At 64.3% G+C, this 19,504-nt stretch overlaps 3 protein-coding genes across 8 annotated transcripts in view; 2 read left to right on the forward strand and 1 right to left on the reverse strand.

Annotated features, from left to right (window-relative positions):
- Positions 1–778: 778 nt before the first annotated feature.
- Positions 779–7,364, forward strand: PEX10 (peroxisomal biogenesis factor 10). Its single transcript, XM_047724325.1, has 6 exons — positions 779–940; positions 1,502–1,582; positions 2,061–2,467; positions 3,675–3,850; positions 4,028–4,163; positions 5,355–7,364. The coding sequence occupies exons 1-6, from the start codon at positions 829–831 to the stop codon at positions 5,421–5,423; spliced, it is 981 nt and encodes a 326-aa protein (XP_047580281.1). The 5' UTR covers positions 779–828; the 3' UTR covers positions 5,424–7,364.
- A 216-nt stretch (positions 7,365–7,580) lies between these two features.
- On the reverse strand, positions 7,581–17,570 carry RER1 (retention in endoplasmic reticulum sorting receptor 1). 2 transcript variants are annotated; one of them, XM_047724326.1, is made up of 7 exons: positions 17,435–17,570; positions 14,151–14,238; positions 12,960–13,064; positions 11,547–11,646; positions 10,167–10,245; positions 8,820–8,955; positions 7,581–8,246 (listed from the first exon to the last, which is right to left on the reverse strand). In XM_047724326.1, the coding sequence occupies exons 2-7, from the start codon at positions 14,229–14,231 to the stop codon at positions 8,157–8,159; spliced, it is 591 nt and encodes a 196-aa protein (XP_047580282.1). In that variant the 5' UTR covers positions 14,232–14,238; positions 17,435–17,570; the 3' UTR covers positions 7,581–8,156. The 2 variants fall into 2 exon arrangements, with proteins under 2 accessions (XP_047580282.1, XP_047580283.1); XM_047724327.1 differs by lacking the exon at positions 17,435–17,570 and adding an exon at positions 17,210–17,334.
- A 164-nt stretch (positions 17,571–17,734) lies between these two features.
- The window catches only part of MORN1 (MORN repeat containing 1), a 49,712-nt gene continuing 47,942 nt past the window's right edge, over positions 17,735–19,504 (forward strand). For 4 of the 5 annotated variants that reach the window (XM_047724319.1, XM_047724320.1, XM_047724321.1 and 1 more), the window contains exon 1: positions 17,779–18,473. In XM_047724319.1, coding sequence (XP_047580275.1) covers positions 17,951–18,473 — 523 coding nt within the window. In that variant the 5' untranslated portion in view covers positions 17,779–17,950. Of the gene's footprint in view, positions 18,474–19,504 lie in introns of all 5 variants that reach the window. The other variant, XM_047724324.1, reaches the window with a different exon arrangement.

Below are 19,504 nucleotides of genomic sequence, written 5' to 3' on the forward strand. Positions count from 1 at the left end.
TGGCGCGCGCCCTGCCCTCCCTCGGCCGCGCCACAGGTGCGGCCCGCCCTTCCGCCCACCTCCCTCCCCCCGGCCCCTCCCCACCCGGCTCCAGTGCCGCGGTGGCCTGCGGCTGGCCCTCGGGCTGGCCCGGCACTCGCCCTCCGCGTGCGGCCTTCCCCGGCGGCTCCTCCAAGAGTCGGGCGGCGGGACCCTCGCGGAGCCCAGCGCCCGGCGGCCCGCTGGAGGAGGGGCGGCGCCCGGCCAGTCATCGTCACCGTGGACCCCCGAGTCCTGCTCGCTCCCCACACAGCGACCCTCGGGGCCGGGACCCCGCCAGCCGCCCCCGCGCCAGAACCAGGCCCCGCCCGCGCCACACCCCCGACTCCCGGCCCCGCCCCCGAGGCGCCGCTCCGTCCACGCCCCCAGCCCTCATTGGTTCTCCCCCCCCCGACTCCGCCCCCGGCCTCGGACCCTGCCTTCGTTCCCGTCGTCCCCAGCGCCGCACGGCTCCGCCCCCGGCCCCTGCCTGAGTTCGGACCGCCCCTCCACCCCTCGCGCTCCCGACCCCCGCCCCTGCCGGCTCCCACGTCGCCTTCAACCCTCACGGCTCCGCCCTCAGCCCGGATTCCCGCCCGTGTTCACGTCGCCCCGCCCCCTCGCGGCCGCGCCCCCGGTCCCTGCCCGCGTTCACGTCGCCCCCAGCGCCGCATGGCTCCTCCCCGCACGCTGCACGTCGGTTCCGCCCCTGCGCTAGGACGCGCAAGGCCGGCGCCGCACTCTTGCGTCATCGGGCAGCGCTCCCGTGGGCGTGGCCAGGCGGCTCCCAGGCCTCGGCGCGTCGCGGACATGGCCCCCGCCGCCGCCGGCCCCGCGCAGGTCGTTCGCGCGGCGCAGAAAGACGACTACTACCGCGGCGGGCTGCGGGGCGCGGCGGGCGGCGCCCTGCACAGCTTGGCGGGTGAGCCCGGGCCTGCGGCGGGAGGGAGGGGACCCCAGCGCGCGTCCGGCGGGCGGGGGCCGCGGGGCTGGGGGCCCCGAGCGTCGGGAGAAGCGGCTTGTGGCTACGCCGCGTCCCGCTCCGGTCTCTCTGTGCCGCTCTCGGCACTTCGCAGACGCCGCCCGGTCAGTTCCGGATGTTCCCGGGTCGGCTCCGGCGGTGCGCCCCGTGTCGCGGCGGAACATGGGGGTCCGTGGGCGCGTTTAGCTCGTCTGAGGTCGCCCCCGGCCAGAGCCGCCTCGCTGGGGCTCCGGGTCGCCGCCCCCCTCCCTGCGCTTGTGACCCGTCTGGGTCCGGGACGGTGGCCGGGGCGGGCCCTGCAGGGGACACGGCTGCGGGGGTGCGGGGAGGCCCTCCGGAGGCCAGGCCCGGCGGGGACGGCGAGCAGCGCGGACGTCCGCGCCGGGGGCAGACTGCGCTGTGGGACGGTCTCAGCCTGTGGAGCGGCGGCTGGACCTTGGCGGCGGGAGGAGCCACGCAGGGATTGGATCCTAACCGCCAGCCTCGCGCCCTCCTTCTCAGGTGCGAAGAGGTGGCTGGAGTGCAGGAGGGAAGTGGAGCTGCTGTCCGACGTCGCCTACTTTGGCCTCACCACGTTTGCAGGTAGCCCCGGTGGGACCCGGAGACCAGAGGCCCGGAGGTGGGGTGCGAGTGCCGCTGGCAGAGTGAGAAGCTCCTGGAGCGGCTTCCCAGTGTCCCTGGAGCTGGCCAGACGCAGTCTCGGGAAGGAGGGGACCCTGGGGCCTTCCCCTGAAGGAGAGGCCAGGCCCTGAGCCCCAACTGGAGCCTCTGAAATTTCCAGGGTGTCTTTTCTGTTCCCTTTTGTGTTCCTGGGGATCTTTGCCCTCGACTTTGCCCGGGGTGCCCATGGGACAGTTTCTCTGTAGCTGAGTTTTGTGGCTCGACGGGGGTCCTGGCACTAAGCCCTGGCGCAGGGCAGGGTCAGCAGGGCCCCAGTGGAGCGTCGTCCTTCAGAAAATGCAGGGACCTGACAGCAAAATCCAGCCCAGGGAGGAGGAAAAGGATGGCAGGCCCCTGCCTCAGTTTCTCAGGTGGGTCGCCCCCACACCCTCACCGGCAGGCTACCAGACCCTCGGGGAGGAGTATGTTGGCATCATCCAGGTGGACCCGTCCCGGAGCAGAGTACCCTCCAGGTTGCGCCGTGGCGTGCTGGTGGCGCTGCACACCGTCCTGCCCTACTTGCTGGACAAGGCCCTGCTGCACCTGGAGCTTGAGCTGCAGGCCGAGGCCGACAGCCCCAGGCCCTCGCAGGGCAGCCTGGCTCTGGGCGGGCGCGGCCGGTCGGGAGCCAGGCACTGGGTGCACCGGCACATGGCCACCCTGGCGGAACCGCAGAAGAGGACGTTCCTGCGCGCAGTGGTGGTGCTCAGGCAGGGCCTTGGCTGCCTCCAGCGGCTCCATGTTGCCTGGTTCTACATCCACGGGGCCTTCTACCACCTGGCCAAGAGGCTCACAGGAGTCACTTACGTAAGTCACCGGTGCTGTGGGGACTTGCTCGCCTCTGGCTGCTGTGTGTTCAGCTTCCGGCGGCTGGCATGGTCACAGGCCGGGACCCTCTCCGGAAAAACACGGTTTTACTGCATCGCGTTTGCTGGCAGACCCTAGAAAGTCAACCCTGAGGGAGAGGCTCGTCTGCCTCCCTGCCGCCAGCACTTGCAAGACGCCTGCCCCAGGCTCCAGGCCCCCGGCCCACGCCCACTCCTTCGCAGCTGCCCTGCCAGAGGGTCAGGTGTCGCAGTGCCTCGTGTCACCGCCAGGACTTTCCCTGGGCTGAGTCTGCCAAGCAGTCCCACCTTTCATCCTGTTTCTGTCCTGGTGCCTTTGTTTCCGCATCCACACGGGAAGCCTCAGCTCAGGACCCTGATCGCAAGGGTCACCCCCTTTCTTGCCTCACTTGGCAGCCCCGTCCGGTCAGCGCGCACTCCCGAGAGCCGCCGGCTCGCCGCCCCCAGCTTTAGCGAGGGTGTATGCCGCGCGGCCGTAGCAGAGGGGCCAGACACACGGCCTCGACCCGGGCAGAGAGGGTTTTGCGCTCCTGGGGTCTTCTCTGCACGGACACATGGGGCCTGCCTGGCTGGGGGGCTCCAGCTAACGGGAGGGAGAGCAGAAGTGGAGGGCAGCTACCTTTCCCTTCGGGGGTGTGGTCTGATGTTGGGTGCATCCCTAGCTGCGGTGTCACACCAACTGTCTCCTGTCGCTGGGGGAGCCAGGTGTCCTCCAGGAGCTGCTCTGTTCACGGGACAGAGAAGCAGGTTAGCAGCCGTGCCGGCGCGGCTTTTCCTCCTGTTCCCCTAGGCTGTTGTTCGCAAGACTCCTGCTGGCACTTTTCTCTGAGCTGTGAGTCCCCCGATGCATGCCCCCCCCCCCCAGATCATCGCCTGCAGCCGTAGGGACTGGACTGCAGACTTGGAGCCCGGTGGCTGTCTTCCTCACCGTCACGCAGCACTCACTGTCTCCTCCAAAGTGAGGACCTGAGCTGTCCAGCAGCGGCCCCCGCCTGCGCTCAGACCTGGCGAGGTGCTCCTGCCCCCCTCACTCAGCAGAGAGACCCCGTGATCGCTCTCTGTCCCCCCTTGTGCCAGGAGGGCAGGTTTTGGCCTCATTCGATGGGGCACTCTACTGCTGGGGGGTTGTGCCAACTGATCATGTGACTGTCCCTTGGGGTCCCTGACAGCTTTGCGTGCACTCTCCAGCTACGGAGGACCTGAGGGCTCGAGAAAGCTACAGGCTGCTAGGAGTCCTCTCCCTGCTGCACTTGGCCCTGTCCGTGGGCCTGCAGCTGTACGGCTTCCGGCAGAGGCAGCGCGCCCGGCGGGAGTGGAAGCTGCACCGTGGCCTGACTCTCCGCAGGTGTCGGGGGAGGGGGGCAAGGGGGGCTCCTAGCCCAGCTGCTGCAGCCCTGCGGGGGTGGGGGGGGCAGCGGCAGGGGCTGAGCAGCCTTGTGTGCGGCATTGCCGCTGGGGCTCTGGGCCAGCACTGCAAGGACTCTCGTGGTGAAATCTTGGTTTCTCCCTGCCCCGTCACCAGGAGCCACGCGGAAGAGAAAGCCGTTTCCAGAAACCCCACGTGTACACTGTGCCTGGAGGAGCGCAAACACTCCACAGCCACGCCCTGCGGCCACCTCTTCTGCTGGGAGTGCGTCACCCAGTGGTGCGACACCAAGGTGGGTGTGCCCGGGGTCAGCAGCGGCAGTCCCAGAGCGCAGGCCTCACGGGCAGGTGCACGGGCCAGCCCAGGCGGCTGTCGGGAATCAGGAAGCCTGTCCCAGGTTTGTCTTAGGATGAACCGCATCGGGACGTACCTGGAGTCAGGGGGCTCCAGTGGCGTGTCCAGAGGCATTGCCGGGAGGTGGAGACAGCAGCCGGGCCATGCGGTTCCATTCCTGGAGTCGCCCCAGTCCCCCAACCCCGCCGCTGCTCAGAAGCTCAGCTGGCCTGCATCAACAGGACCTTCTCTAGCTGGGCCGATGGCGCCGGGACGGCCTACGTGGGTGGGAGCTCCGTTCAGGGTCATGCCCACGACCAGAGCAGGGGCCGCCACACCATCTCTTACAGCCGCGCCAACGCCAGTGAGGGGTGGGGTTTCTGGGCCCCCAGCAGCCCTGCCACCCAGGCCCGGCCCAGATGGAGCTTTCTCAGGGCTGAGGGTCGGGAGGGCCGCACAGGTGAGGTGGGTAGACGAGGAGCGGGATGTGCACCTCAGTCGCAACCTCCTGTTCTCACCTGAGGACCTTCACCTCCGGCAGTTGGCCAAGGGGCGTTCCTCAGAGCCCGTGTCCGGGGTTCACAGGGGCCATGGCCTCAGCCTGGCCGCCGTCACTTAGAAAAAGCACCTGTGAATGTCTGCACCACGTGGGTCTCCCTGGAGTGTCACACTCAGCCTCCACTTTGGGGCTCCTGCTCCCCATTTTGAGGGAATCCCCCAAGAACACACATTCCACCTCCCGTAAGCAGGTGGCCCCAGGCAGGAACGCCTAGTGGGAGATGAGTGGACCTTCCTGAGGACAAGAGGAATCCAGCCTGTCCTTAGGAGCGGGGCCCCTGGGATGGAGCCAGACAGGACCCCACACACTCCTCTCCACACGACACTCCATAGCAGCCGGGTGGACAGACGGCCGCCTCCCTGGCTTGGCCTCTGCTCCCAGCTCCACACCCTACTACCCCCGGGTCAAGGCCCTCCCTTCAGGTTTGTGACTTCTGAAAAAAATGCTTTTTTGAAATGGTTTTCATTTGAAGTTAAGAGAGATGCGCGCGCCTCCTGTGTTCCTGCAGGTGCCGGTGTGGGAGGGCCCGTGCTGGGGGCCGCGCTGGCCACAGCATCCCTGCCCTCCCTGACCCTCCTCCTTCCCCTGCAGGCGGAGTGCCCCCTCTGCAGGGAGAAATTCCCTCCCCAGAAGCTCGTCTACCTGCGGCACTACCGCTAGCCCACCCGAGGGCAGAGGCACGGGGACTATCAGGAGAGAAACCCCGTCTACTTTCAAGGTCGCTTTTACTTGCACAGGAATTGCCTAACTCCGATTTTATTTCCTGTCACGTGAGAAACTACACGAGCAGCTTTGGGACAGAAGCTGGACCTGCCTGCACGGTCCAGGTCGAGGTCTCTGTGCCGAGTGTGGGCTGGCACTTCCCCGCTCAGTCGCCCCGAGCCCACGGTGCCGGTGGCGAGCGGCAGCTGGGGCAGAGCCCGCCAGGGGGTCCGCAGCCCTGCCCCCACCCCCACGGTACATCTGGGTCACTCCTTCAGGAGCCGGACTGTTGGACGAGGTTGTTTCCGTCCCATCCCCAAACCATATGCTGGAAAGTTGGTTCCAGAAGTGGGACCAGCCATTCCTGTGAGGAGAGGAGGAGTCTGTACCCAGCGCACAGTGGACGGTTGGGGTTTGGCCCAAGGGGCAGTTGTGGGAACGGCAGACGATGGGGCTGACCCGCTGGTCAGTCCGCCAGCCCCGCTGACCTGGAAACCTTGTCCTCATCGGCAGAGGCAGGCCGCTTGGTGGCTCGGGCACATCCACTCACAGGAGCAGTAAGACCCCAAGGAGTCGGGTCTCCACCTGCAGCGCGTGGCTCGTGCCGTTTCATACACGGTCAGGTCTGTGCTGTTCCAGAGGATGGAAGTCCCCATCTCGGCCGAGGTCTGTCTGCCCGGGGCTCGGGGTGCACAGCCAGCCTGCAAGGGAGGTTCTCCGCCTTCTTCACACCTAGGCCACAGCTGCCTCTCAGAGCTGAGCTCTCCCTGAGGCCTGGGCAGGCTGGCTGTTCGCGCCAGGTCACTGCCGTGTCCAGCCTACTTCCTGCCACCGTTTCGTTATTTTCAGGTCTTTTAAACAAAGTCTTTAACTTGTGCCAGAGACTACTTTGCCATGAGCTTCCGTAAGAAACAAGAGCCACAGAAGCGTGGGTACACTGAGGATGTCGTCAGGGTGAACAGAAGGTCCCATTTCCTAAAGGACGAGAACCTGCGGTCAGGAAGTCCCATCCCCTGTGTGAGGCTGCGGCCCGGGCTTCTGGCAGAGGCCTGTGCAGACCACTCCGGGATCTGAGTGGACACGGTCATCCAGGGACGCATCGCTCCACACTCCTCCGCTGCTACGAGCTGGCCACCTGAGACAGGCCCCCGTGACCACAGGTCACACTGAGTAGGGGCCCCAGGAGAGCGGCTCCACACTTCCTGAGGGCCTTTATGGACGCCCTGACCAAGCGCAGACAATTTCCCATCACTTAGGCCTGAGCATGTAGGAAAACGGTATGAAAAACAAGTGTCCAGAGTTTCAACACTTCAGGTACCACAGTGTTGTATCAAAGGTACCGATTCAGGACCTCATTGAAATGCCAAGATTAAGGGGCACCTGGGTGGCTCAGGGGGTTAAGCCTCTGCCTTCGGCTCAGGTCATGATCCCAGGGTCCTGGGATCGAGCCCCACATTGGGCTCTCTGCTCAGTGGGGAGCCTGCTTCCCCCTCTGCCTCTCTGCCAGCTGTGATCTCGGTCTTCAAATAAATAAATGAAATCTTTAAATAAATGCCAAGATGAAAACGCGCGATCAGGTACGTAGAAGGTTTCCTACGGCCTCCTGGAAGTGAGGGGAGCTTGATCTCAGATACGTAAAAATCGGCCCCAAAAAGCCAGACACCAAACACATTCAGTGCCTACAACCCTGGGACAGAGGCGAAACTGGGCGGAGCTACGAGTCTGCAGCGCCTGAGACCAGGAGGTGGCCACGGCCTGCCCCTCGCTCCTGTGCCCCAGGGACCGGCCCAGCTCAGCGCCTGCCCACAGGCGGCAAGCTGTCGTGTTTCAGACAAAGACTCCACAAGAACAGGGACACGGTCTTTAATAACGTTGGAATTAAAAAGTCGCTTAGTAAAATGTTTACGAGTATTTGTTTCTATCACATCAAAAAAGTTGACAGGCGGTCAGGGTTCTGCTTTCCCGCGGAATGTGAGGAGGCGCGTGTTAACACCCACAAATGGGACTACCCTTGCCAGCGTTTCTGTAAAGGGGCCACTGCATGAGAACAACTTCAAATTAATCAAAAACCACTCTTCAGGTATCAAAGAAATGTGTCAAAATGATTCCAAACAATTAAAATAGAATATATATATTTGTAATTCCAGGCCCTCAAAAGCAATCACGGTAATTAAGAACAAAGTTTTGAGTCATTATGATAGAGACCAACACGAACTGTCTCTGGTACCAGAGATGAAACTGGGAAACGGGCATTAGAACCCCCGAGTTACTGGAAATCGCCTTTCCAATGTCCTTCCAACACACAGGAACCAGGTTAGCGTCCTCCTCCAGCTGGGTCACAGGCCAAGGGCATCCGGGCTGGGGGCAGCTGGGCGCAACCCGGCTGCTTCTGCGCAGGTCTGTTCCAGGCCGCCCGCCCCCTCCCACGGCCCCGCCTGACTGTCCACCCAGCCCACAGTTCACTAGAATTCTGTCCGTCTGAACACTTGAATGTCACTGAAAAATAAATCAATGCAATTTGGTTTAAATGTCAGTTTCTTCAAGAACCTGATATTTCAATTACAAATAATTGAAGCTCCTTTTTAAAAAGAAAATTCGACTCCCTCGAAACCAAGTACTTTATGTGCAGGAAGAAGGCATTGTTACAACGGCTCAGAACCGTCCTCGGGCCCCGGAGGTCCGGCCGGGCGTCTAGCTCGCGAACGTCTTGCCCGCGTCATCCTTCCCCTTGTACGTCCTCTTGCCGTGCGTGAATGGGATGTACCGGTACTTTATCATGTGCTGGGGACAGAGACACTCACTTTAGAGTGGCTTCACCATGAACTACGTTTCCTCCAAATCTGAATCCGACCGTCTCCACGCACAGGGCAAGGAAACCAGGGTGCCAACCAGCTTCTAGTCCCCTCCCCACCGGTGACACAGCAAAACCCTCCTGAGCTCACTGGAAATCCCGAGGGTCTGGGAAAGGTGTCATGACCCCTTGCATGCAGGAAGGGCTAGGGCCGGGCTGGGCTGGGGACCCCTACGACACCCCCAGAGGCGTGGGGATAACGCTGCCCTGGGAGCCATTTGAGAGTGATGTCGGCGTAACACACGCTGACTGGTGGGCCCTGGGCTCTGAGCCCCCAGGACGATGTGCCAGTGAGGTCAGCATGGCAGAACCGAGGGCCTCGCCCACCGGGCCCCCAGGGAGCGGTCTATGGGGGACAGCGGCACCACAGGACACATCTGTGTTGGCCACCTTGGCGGCAAGGGGCTGCGCCACGCCCCTGTGGCCCAGGGCTTCGTGGTGCTCCCAGGACAGACCAGACCCGAGCGGGGTTCCCCGCGCCCCCCGGCGGTGCCCGCACTCACCTTTATTTGCCTCTTCATGGTGATGCAGAAAAGCATGAAGAAGTACATCACCAGGATGGGCCAGAACACCGGCACGTTGAACGCCTCAAAGAAGGTGCAGGCCATGGCCACGAGGATGCCCTTGGTCGCCGCGTGCCTTAAAGCAGGGGAGGAGGTCAGCGCGGCCAGCTGCCCGGCCACCTCGGACCACGGCAGCATCCCTGCTTGGGGCAGCAGTGGCACGGTGTTTCCTACAGAGGGCGCCACGTGGAACCACAACACGGCAGTCCCTTAGTCCCTCGAAAGCCCCCGTCACCTTCCAAAGTTAGAGTATGAAACGTTCAGTGAAAACGTGCAACTGCGCAGGCCGACGCGGCGTCTCACGTCTGCCCCCGGGAATAAGCCCCAGGTGCCCGGCAGGCCCCGCCCCTGGACCGCGCATCGCTGAGACCCTGGGCCCCCGGGCAGCCCCCTTCAGCTCAGCGCCGAGCCCGTCGGGCTCACGGCTCTACTGAAAACGCTCCTTGGCGCTCCCACTCCGCAAGGCCAGCTTCCTCGGAGTGACCTGCAGGGCCGGCCGGCCTGCCTGCCGTCAGCTCCCTGCCCGCAGGGCCCTCGCTCCAGCCCTGCACACCCGACAGGCGACCTGCGGAGGGCTGCCGCGTCCCACACACAGCACCAAGAACACAAAGGTGGGGCAGCCTGGGCCTTCGGCTTTTGGCTCCAACAGATACAGGACAGACGAGGTCACAGCCTCCATGGGGTGGGGGTCACCTTCATGCACGCTTCGTGCATGACAGCAGGGTCACCCGTCCACCTGTCCCACACACCTCGTGCAACATCACACAGATGTCACCACCTCCTGGAGGCCTGGGGGACAAGCCAGTCCCATCCGAGCCCCACCCCAGCACGTCAGTGAAAGCAGGTCTTCCCAAGTCTGCGTCTGCCCCAGAAGGGCCCAGCCCTGCCTCTGTGCAGACACCCCGAGCAGGAGGGCAGGGGAGGCGGTGGGAGGAGCAGCACACAGGCCGGCCAGTCCGAGCAGGGCGGCCAGAGCCCGCGCACGCGTCCTTCCGGAGGCCACGTCTGAACATACCCAGGCCCCTCCGCCCAGAAGCAGCTTCTCTTCTGCTGGTTCCGAAGAGCCACCTGGCCCTGGGCTCGCCTACAGAGGTCCCTGTGACCTGCCTCCACGTCCCACCAAGTACTGCGACTCACATTTTGGATGAATGTTCGAAACACACACAATAAAACTCTCGTTTTTGAAGAAGTCTTTGCTGGCGAACTAGAACAAAACCCCTCTGTTCTGTCTTATTAGCCACACTGAGGACAAGTGTCCTTCTCAACTACCCTCAGGAATGAACTCACCAAAATTTAAACTCTGGAAGCCTTCGAATGAAGGGCCGGAACTCCTCATTCTGTTTGGTTGGTAATGAGGGGCCGTCATCTGAAAGGCAGAATCTCCGTGAGACACAGCAGGCGCCTCACCCACCTGCTCCCGTCACTCCAGCTTCCGCATTAGCGGGCCGCGCGCGTGGCACACACGTTTTTCTTACTTAACCGAACAGAACGTGGGAAACCTTCAACTGATTTAGAAATCAATTCATTGCTTTAGGAGATTCAGAACAGAATTTCTTTTTTAAAAGAACTACACGTTTCAAACGATTGCATAAAATGAAGCAGCAGACCAATTTCCAGACGCACGTCAACTGTAGCACACGACGGGACACGGAGAAATGAGAACGCTGCCGGAAAGGAACAGAGACGCACAAACTTTATCTGCCGAGAGTGCAACTCAGAACAGCTACGCCTCCGGCACGGAGCCCCCCACGCTGAGCCCCCCACACTGAGCAGGATTCAGCCAGACGGCCCCGCCTCCCCAGGCAGGCGCCCTCCCCAGCTACACACACAATCCCAGGCCTACGGAGAAGCTCTCCTGACCATCTAATGCCCCCAAATGGCAACAAACGGGACTTGTGTCTCCTTTCAGGTTTTCATCAAATGCTCCACGGAGAAAAACCACCGGCTTCTGGTCAGAATCTGAGCAGCCCGGGGAAGCCGGCCAGTGCCCAGGAAGCGCTGGGGTCACAGAGAGGAATCCACGGCCGGCAGCTGCACCTGGGTTTTCCCACAGTGGCGACACATGCTGGCAGGAGGGACCAAGTCCCCAAGTCTGTACCCCACCCCCACCTACCCTTCCCCAGCTGGACAGGCAGGTGTGGACACGGCCCTGCTACCTGGCCCAGGGATGGCCAGGATCAGCTTGAGCCAAGAAATTTTCAACCCATCATCCCTGGAGACCAGGGAGCGTCCCCACCCTCAGCAGGGCCCAACTGTGTGCCGTCAGAACCCCAGTGGGCACTACTGGGCACAGCACGCTGCCCACAGAAACCTCTGGGCCCCCAAGAAGGGGGCCTACCCAAGGGCACAGACAGGACTCGAGAACAGTCTTGTCCCTGCCCCCACGCACTCTGCCACGCGACCCTGGCCAATCCGGTGACCCAAGGGACCTCCACGTCTTCCTCAGCAAGCCGGGGTGGCAGGAACGCCCACCCACGACATGACAAAGTTTAAGGACTCCACCCACACCCCGGTCTGTCATCACCGATGTTCCAAGTGCCCTTTAAACACCAAGAGGACAGTCTCAAAAGTTCGGATGTCCAAGGTTTCTAGAGAAAACGAGGCCGTCTGTGAAGTGCACAAGATCCCGAGCCGCGGACAGAGCCGAGCAGACGGTCTCTACCGTACCTGAGTCCTCCATCAGGGAAGGGTCCACTTTGGGAGAGAGGAAGGCTATGAAAAGATTGAGGTGGTAGATCCCCAAGGCGTAGGTCACGATGTACCAACCCTGCAAGAGAGGAGCCCCGTCAGAGCCGCCGCCCAGCCCCCGCCCCAAGCAGCCCCCAAGGCTCCGGAACTCGCGGCCTTGTTTGCGCTCAGCGTCAAAGCGTGCGCGACCTGCTCCCAGTCCAGAGACTGCAACGAGGCCAAAGAGGCACCGTGAGCGTGCGCGACGACAGTCCAACTCCAGGGACTGTGCGACAACGGACACGCCACGGGGCAGAGAACCACCTTCCGCAAGGGGCCGCAGGGACACCCGCGCACCCGAAGCCGCCAGCTCCCCACAGAGCTGCAGCAGGAGGATTTCCTCAGAGCCACGCGCCTGAGCTGGGCCGCCCCACAGGGCAGGTGTGGACCAGGCACCAAAGGACGCTGGCGTGGATGCCGGGCCCAGACCCTGCCTCACGGATGGCTGCCCACACTGGCATACGGGATCCGAGCCATCCGCTGGGACACGCCGGCTCTGACGCACGCGGTGGGCCCCTCACACCGCCACACGCTGGTCAGGGCTGTTACCGGTGTTTGCCCAGGAGAAATCCAGAACCGGATCAAGGATGAGGTTAAAAAAACTTGGAGGGGCGCCTGGGGGGGCTCAGTCGTTAAGCCTCTGCCTTTGGCTCAGGTCATGGTCTCAGGGTCCTGGGATCGAGCCCCGCATCGGGCTCTCTGCTCAGCGGGGAGCCTGCTTCCCCCTCTCCCACTCCCCTCCCTGTGTGTGGGCTCTCTCAAAAAAATAAAATCTTTAAAACAAAAACAACAAACAACAAACAACACGGCGGAGCCAAAAACCCTCCTCGGAAGACGCCAAGAGACGGGGCGCCGGCGCGGCACCACGAGCCCGGGGTTCGGTTCATTCTGAAAAGCATCAAGTTCAGCCTGTCACCCCAGGATGCGGTGCATCGTCAGTCCTAAAAGCCCAAAAACTGTGCACACAGACGAGGAAATCCTTCTGCCTCCGAACTTCCCAAGTCTGAAAACGACGGACGGGACGCGGGGGCTGAGGGGGCTTCACACCGCAGAGCCACGCCTGCGGCCACGGCAACAGCACACATGGCTCAGAGGACAACTGCGTCCCCACGTCACCCGCAGCCCTCTCCCAGGTCTCCGGGTCACTCTTCCCGTTAGAGGACGGACCGAGTTCCCACTCAAACAACAATCCTGACGACAACCACGGTCAACTCAGAGTCGACGGCAGCCAGGCTGCGCCCTGCCACCCGGACCCCTCCCACTCCAGAAACAAAGGGGAAAACCCACGTGCCACCATGGGCACACCTGGGCAGCGTGGAGATGGCAGGGGCTCGGCTCCCAGCCCACACCTACCTGCAGCAGGTAAACTCGAATCATGTAGACGAAGCTCAGGCCCAGCGTCACCAGCCATCGCACGGCGGTGTACGGCGTGGACTTGTCGAGCCAGGACTGATAGATCTAGAAAGACAGGGGTCACACGCTGGGGACCTCACAGCACACTTCCCGGAGCACGGGCTTTGCACGTGAAGTCAGCAACGCAGAGCAGCAACCACGAGGACCCCCAATTCCCGACACAGGCCCACCCCTGAAGCAGAATGAGTACAGAACCATCTCTCACGGCATCAGCCCGAGGGGTCGCTATGGGGCCACCTGACTTCACCCCGAGAACACGAAGAACATGGGCACCTTATGCGGGGCTCAGTCGGCGAGTCCCGTGCCTCCCGGAGCCGGCCCCAGCCCCACCCAGCAGCCCCGGGCAGCCCCAGCCTCAGCTCGGGACCATCCGCGGGTGTGGCGGGTGTGGCGCTCAGGCGCGGGGGCCAGAAGGAACCCTTGGTCTCCCCCATACAGGCGCGTGCACGTGTGCAAGCACGTGTAATTCGCAGACACGCGCTAAGTTTAATTTTCAGTTAACTTTTTCAACTCTTAATTTTTTATGAAAAACTTTAACTGTTCATCAAAGCAAAAGTACTCGCCACCTGGCCTTCGATAATTATGAAGTTTTCCCAATGTTCTTCTGTAACTTTAAGGACACACATTTTTTAAATTCTAAGCCAAAACATCAGTACGCGCAACTGCCCCATCGGACGCCCCAATTCAGCGTCTGAACGTGGCTTCAGGCACTGCTGCCCGCGCCAGGCCTCGGCACAGCCCGCGGGGACGCCCGTAGGTCCGCACAGAGCTGGGCCAGGGCCCGCGGAGGCAGTGGCCCGGAGAGAGGACGGTAAGCGCATGGCAGCGGCCACCGCCACCCAGGAGCTGAGAAGCGCTTCCATGTTTTTAAAGGTTATTGGGGACAAAAAAACAACCCAAGTGTATGGCAGAGCACACGGTGGCCTCCTAGGCCTCAAGCGCTGTCTGGCCCTTTAGGGAAGGACAGAAGACACGAGCTTGTCTGCAGCCGCGGGAACGTGGAAAGCGAGGCTGGGAGGGCGGGCGGCCGGCGCCCCGCAGGGAAACGTCCCGAGGTCAGCGGCTTCTCACTCTGTTCAACTCGTCCGCTCGTCTGCCAGTCACTTCGTCAACGCACCCTCGAAAACCAACCTGTCCGAGTCTCGTGAAAAATCTGTACACCACGGAAGGTTTCCCATGGACCGAATCTCCAACACTGTCACCTTCGGACATTCTGTAACTGAGAGACAGACAAGAGACTTTAATGAAGACTCTCAGGGGCCCCGTCACTGCGCCCTAGTTTCACCAACACGACCGAGCAAGCTGCTCCGCTGCCCGGTACTTCTCTGGGTGCCTTCGCCGTGAGCCGTCCAGGAAAAAGCAGCAAGAGGGCCGCCCGCGCAGCTCAGCCGGTCAGGTACCCGCCTCGGGATTCCGGCTGAGGTCACGACGCCAGGGTGGGGAGCCGGAGCCCCATGTCGGGCTCTGCACTCAGCGGGGAATCTGCTTCCGATTCTTCCTCCCTGTGCCCCCCCACCCCACGTGCTGAAACAAATAAACCTTGGAAGGGGGGGGGGGCCGGCGGAGAGCCAGAACGGTGCGGCACTGGGCGGACTTGTGTTTCTGCGAGCGCTGCCTGGCCTGCGCGCCTCCCGCTGGTCCCCAGGAGCGGCCCTCGCCGACCATGGAGTCCTGTGGACACACTTTCCCTGGGGCTGGTCCACACCACAGGCCACTGCACCCGTGTCTCCCTCCTCCTGCCTATTCCTAGGGTTCCCCCCAGCAACCCCTCTCTCCAGGCCCAGGGCTCTGTGCAGGCTGCTCCCCAGGGCACCCGCTGTGCAAGTCCTGGCCTCCGCTCCACGAGCGCCACCCGATCCCCAGCGAGGGAGCCCAGGCCCGGGCCCCGCTGGTGGCAAGTGAAACTGAGCTGCGCGCTCCAGGCTACTTCAACAAGCTGCTGTGGGTCCGAGGAATTAGCTGACGAGAAGCCCGATAACCCAGGGAGCTTAATCACCCGTATCTCACTAAGGACGAGAGTCTCAAACAGTCCACGCCACGGCCCAAGGTCAGGAGGTGCTGTGCCAGACCTCAGCCTCTCCGTGTGAGCACAGACCAGACGACGGAGGTGCTGCTGAAGACGCCCAGGAACGCTCAGCGCTGCCCCCCACTACCTGCGGGCAGCACCTCCCCGACGAGCACCAGGGCAAAATTGGGGCCCGGAAGCAGACGCAGACTCCAGCTCCACGTCTGTGCCCCAGGCTCCTGCGCTGTACGGCTGGGCAGCCGCGGTCTCCTCACCCGGCCCTCGGTGCTCCCGGACCCAGAGCCCTCCCAAGCACACGGGACAGTGAGGCTCACAGCGGCCGCAGGGACCCCACGGGCCGCAAGGTGAACCCACACCTGCCCAGGGCCGTGCTTCCCTGCCACACCCTCACGGTAAGCGCTCGGGACACCCTCTGTCCCATACGGAGTCTGCAGGCCCACAGGACCCTCAACCTCCAGCGGAAACTTTCAATCACAGCCGAGCGACTGAGACCACCTGGGCGGCCGCCCCGCGTCACGTCCACGTTCCAGGTGTAACTGACTCCGCTGGCGCCGTAGGCCGGGCAAGGGCCAGGCGTGTCCAGGAGCGGACGGGGAAATGCCCTTTGCCCTCACGAGACGCAGGAAGAATGGATGACTGGACCGAGCTGATGACTCACGGCCCCGGGGCCCCAGCTCCCAGGAGGTGCGTTTCCACACTCAGGTGAGAGAACCCTGTGTTTCAGGACGGGCTGGACCGGAACGCACTCCCCGGGATGGCCAGCCTCCCGGTTCAGGCCACAGCTCGCCGGCAGAAAGCTAGAGCAGCAGGCGTCTTTGTCCTGGGGGCCCGCACAGGTCTGCTCCTACCTGCCCACGGGCCGCGTTCACCAGCAGAGCGCCCCGCCCCAACGGAGGCAGGGGAGGCAGTGGGAGCGCCTGGCGAGCCCTGGACGCACGCACTAGGGCCGGACGCCTGCGTCCTCCAGAGGAGCGCGCAGAACCACTGCGGACGCCCGCCCGCCGGCAGCGGCTCTCCACGTCTCAAGGAGACGGCCACAGTGACGTGAGGAAGCGCAACCTCCCTCCAGAGTCCAGTCCGGCCACTTTCGAGCAGGACGGCCGGGGCGGCCCCTTGTTCCAACCTGCGAAACAGGGTGACAGCGCCTCAGCGCCCTCCTCAAAGGCTTCTCCCGGGGAGTCAGCTGCTGAGCCTGAGCCTGGCGGGGGGAGCGCCCCGGCCCCGCCCCGCACAGGGCCACACGGGAGCCCCTTCCCTCTGCTCAGCTGGAAGGCGGCCTCTGCGGCGAGGTCCGGCAATCCGAGTCCCGTCACCCTGTCTTTACTCCGCGACAGTCAGTCTCTGACTTTCACCCTGTTTCTCCGTCGCCTGTTTCTCCGTGCGCCCCTCCCGCGGAACCTCTGGGCCCCGGCTACCTGCTGCCCCTGAAAAGGCCCGGCCCACAGCGGGCAATCGGCAGATCACCTGTTGGGGCTCCAGCTTCATGCGGACCCGCGTACACACGGGTCAGAAGCAAAATAACACCATTCCCAGGACACACCGTCCGTGTCATGCCGGAAACCCTGCACAAAACTGTGTGCCGCGTCCTGGGCCCTGCCCCTCTGCGCTCCCCCAGCCGCGAGCGCCGCACTTAAAGCATCGGAGCCGGCGGCCAGGCATCCGGGTCGGCCCCGCTTCGCTCCTCCTCCCGCGCTCCTGCCAGGTGCGGGGCGGGGCAGGGCAGTGCCACCGGCGGCCTCCGGTGCGTCCCCTCCGCTGAAACGCCCTTCCAGACGCCACCACTCATTCTCGGCCGAACCGCCTTCCCGGGCCAGGGCTTCTCCCGCCTCGGAGCGTGACTGTCCTGGACGCCCGCGCCTGGCCGCGACCACGGCGCCCCCGGTGACCACGGCGCCCCTGGCCGTGGAGCTGGGTCTCGCTCACGGGGACTCCAGCCGCCCTACTGAGAAGAACGATCTTCGGGGAAACTTTGGGGCTCCCGGGCCGCCCCTCCTCTGAGGGCACGAGGGAGCGGGACCCCGAGAAGGCTCGGGGCGAGGGCGGCCGGCCATGGGCACCGTCGGACGCGAAATGGGCCCGTGGACGAGGGCTTTGCGGCCGCGCTGTGCAGGGTCTCCGGAGATCACCTTGAGCAACCCCACTCGCCGCGTCGACGCGCCCCTACCCGAGCCCCACGGACGAACCACGGGCCCGAGGAAGGACCGACGGGGAGGAGCGGACGTCGTGCCCGAGCCGGAGGAGCGCAGCCGACCCCTCCCTGCGCGCCCGCGGGTGGGGGCGGGGGCGGTCCCTGCGCGCCCTCGGGGTTGGGGGGAGGACCCACGACCCCAGTCTCCGCCCGGCCTAGCCCGCCGCCCCGCCCGCCCGGACACCCGCCGCCCGCCGGCACCTCGCCGCTCCCTGCGGCCGAGCGCGGTCTCCGAGGGCCGCGGGAAGGAGGACGCGGGCAGGCGGCCGCGCCGGCGCTTCGCACGGTCGGGAAGGGCCAGCCGAGCACTTCCGCTCTGTCCTGTGCGGCACCGCCTCCGGAGCCTCCAAAATGGCCGTCGGGGCGGAGCCGAGAGCCTCCAACCATTTCCGCTTCCGGTGCGGGGCGCCCGGGCCGTTGGCTGGGCGGTCCCCTCGGCGGAAGGGACGTCATGGCGGAAGCGCTCCGTGCTGCGCATGCGTAGTTGCGTCTAGGGCTCCGGGCCGGCACAACTCCATTTCAGAGATTGCTATCGCCCAGGGACTTGGCCGACGGGCCAATGGAGGAGAAGTTTGCGGTTGCTAAGGAAACCCGTAGCGGCAAAATGGCGGCTGCGGGCGGCGGAAGCCCGAGCTGTAGCCAGCCGCTTCAGGACCCGCCGAGGCGGCCGCCGCGGGACGGTAAAGGCTGCGGGCCGGGACCGGGTCTCCGTCCGCGATGCGGGGGGGAGACGGGCGCGGTCCCGGCGGCCGCCGCGCGCTCTCGACCCCAAGCCCAGCCGGCGGCCCCGGGGGAGCCCCGGCGCCCCAACCCTGGGAGGGGCGGCCCCGCGGCGGACGGGCTTCCGAGCTCGCGGAGCCGAAGAACCGTGTTGGGGTAGAGCCCGAGCCGCCCTGCGGCGGGTGCCGGACCCCGGGGACTCGCACGCTGCCCGCGGCGCGTTTCTGGGGAGGCGCGCCCCGCCGTCCCCCCGGGGCGCGGGTGTGGATTTTGTCCCGGGAGCGCGAGAGGCCGCGGGGAGCCGTGCCGCCCCCCCAGCCGGCCACCGTCGCCGCTCCGCACGCCGCGGCCCCCCCAGGGACCTGCCCCACGCGCGCGGCCCCCCACCCCCGGGGCTCGCTGGCCGGCCCGGGACCTGCCTTACGCGTGTGCCTCCCTCCGCTTGCAGGCCGCGGCGTCTACGTGTACCCGAACCCCTTCTTCCGCTACGACGGCGAGTGGAGGGGAGGAAGGACGCACGGTGAGGAGGCGCGGCCGGCTCCCCCGCGGCCGCGCGGCCCCGCACCCGAGCCCGGGGCGCCCGCCGGCCGCGGCCCCACAGGCCCTCTCGCTGGTGCCGGGAGGGCCGGTCCCCGCAGGCTGAGAGCTCACCGGGCGGCACATGCCCGGGGCCCGAGGAGCCCGCAGCCCGCAGCCCTCCCCGGGGCTCCGAGCACCCCGGGCAGGGGAAGCCCCACCCTAGACATCCTCCCTGGGGTTAGCTAGTCTGTCTCTGCCCGAGTGGACGTCGCCCTCGTGGTTTATTTTGATGAGTAAGAGATCGCCCAGTTTCGTAGTATTCCGCGGCTACAAACGGAGACGTGCGGGGCCCCCGCGCCCCAGGCTCGCGGTGGCCGCCTCCGCGGTAGCCGAGCTGTGGGACGAGCCCGGCCTCCGCCCCGGAGGACCGGAGAAGGAAGACGCGGTCCGTAGTAAGGACGATTGATCAGCCGTCTAAACATGAAAAATGAAAAAACCCGAAATCTTGATATTTGCAAGTTTGGGGAAGGAACTAGAGGGTATTACACGAAGGGAGATAAGTCAGAAAGACAGACACCTGTGACCTCACGCATGCACGGGTCGTAAGAAACAGAACAGGCGCTCGCAGGAGAAGGGGGTGAAATAAAGTAACAGTAAAACAGAGAGGGAGGGAACCCACGGGAGATGCTGAGCTCTAGGAATCAGTGAGGGCTGCGGGGGTGGGGGGGTGGGCATGCGGCATGGGGGGACCGGCATGGAGGAGGGCACCTGCCGGAATGAGCCCTGGGTGTTGTGTGCAGCTGACGAACCCCTGAATTCTACCCCGGCGACTAGTACCACAGTGTACGTTACCTAAGTTGAACTTAAACAAAACAAAAAAAAAATGTTTTTTAAGGGAGAGATTACCTACTTATATGGAAAATCTCAGCATTAAAAGGAAGTCCTGAGCCTGAGCAGCCGGAGCCCCGCCAGGGGTGGGCCCCCACTTTCCCGTGTGGACGCACACACAGTGTGACATCTGTTTGGGGATTC

Source organism: Lutra lutra, chromosome 4, assembly GCF_902655055.1.
Source record: "Lutra lutra chromosome 4, mLutLut1.2, whole genome shotgun sequence".
Taxonomy (NCBI): domain Eukaryota; kingdom Metazoa; phylum Chordata; class Mammalia; order Carnivora; family Mustelidae; genus Lutra; species Lutra lutra.

Bases quoted from the DNA above. Each gene is read 5' to 3' on its own strand.
- PEX10 (XM_047724325.1), top strand. From the start codon at position 829: ATGGCCCCCGCCGCCGCCGGCCCCGCGCAGGTCGTTCGCGCGGCGCAG. The intron at 2,468-3,674 runs GTAAGTCACCGG...GGTCCCTGACAG, and splicing joins GGCTCACAGGAGTCACTTAC to CTTTGCGTGCACTCTCCAGC. The intron at 3,851-4,027 runs GTGTCGGGGGAG...CCCCGTCACCAG, and splicing joins CGTGGCCTGACTCTCCGCAG to GAGCCACGCGGAAGAGAAAG.
- RER1 (XM_047724326.1), bottom strand. From the start codon at position 14,231: ATGTCCGAAGGTGACAGTGTTGGAGATTCGGTCCATGGGAAACCTTCC. The intron at 13,065-14,150 runs GTTGGTTTTCGA...CTGTCTTTCTAG, and splicing joins TTTTCACGAGACTCGGACAG to ATCTATCAGTCCTGGCTCGA. The intron at 8,956-10,166 runs GTGAGTTCATTC...CCCTGCTTTAAG, and splicing joins CTTCCAGAGTTTAAATTTTG to GCACGCGGCGACCAAGGGCA.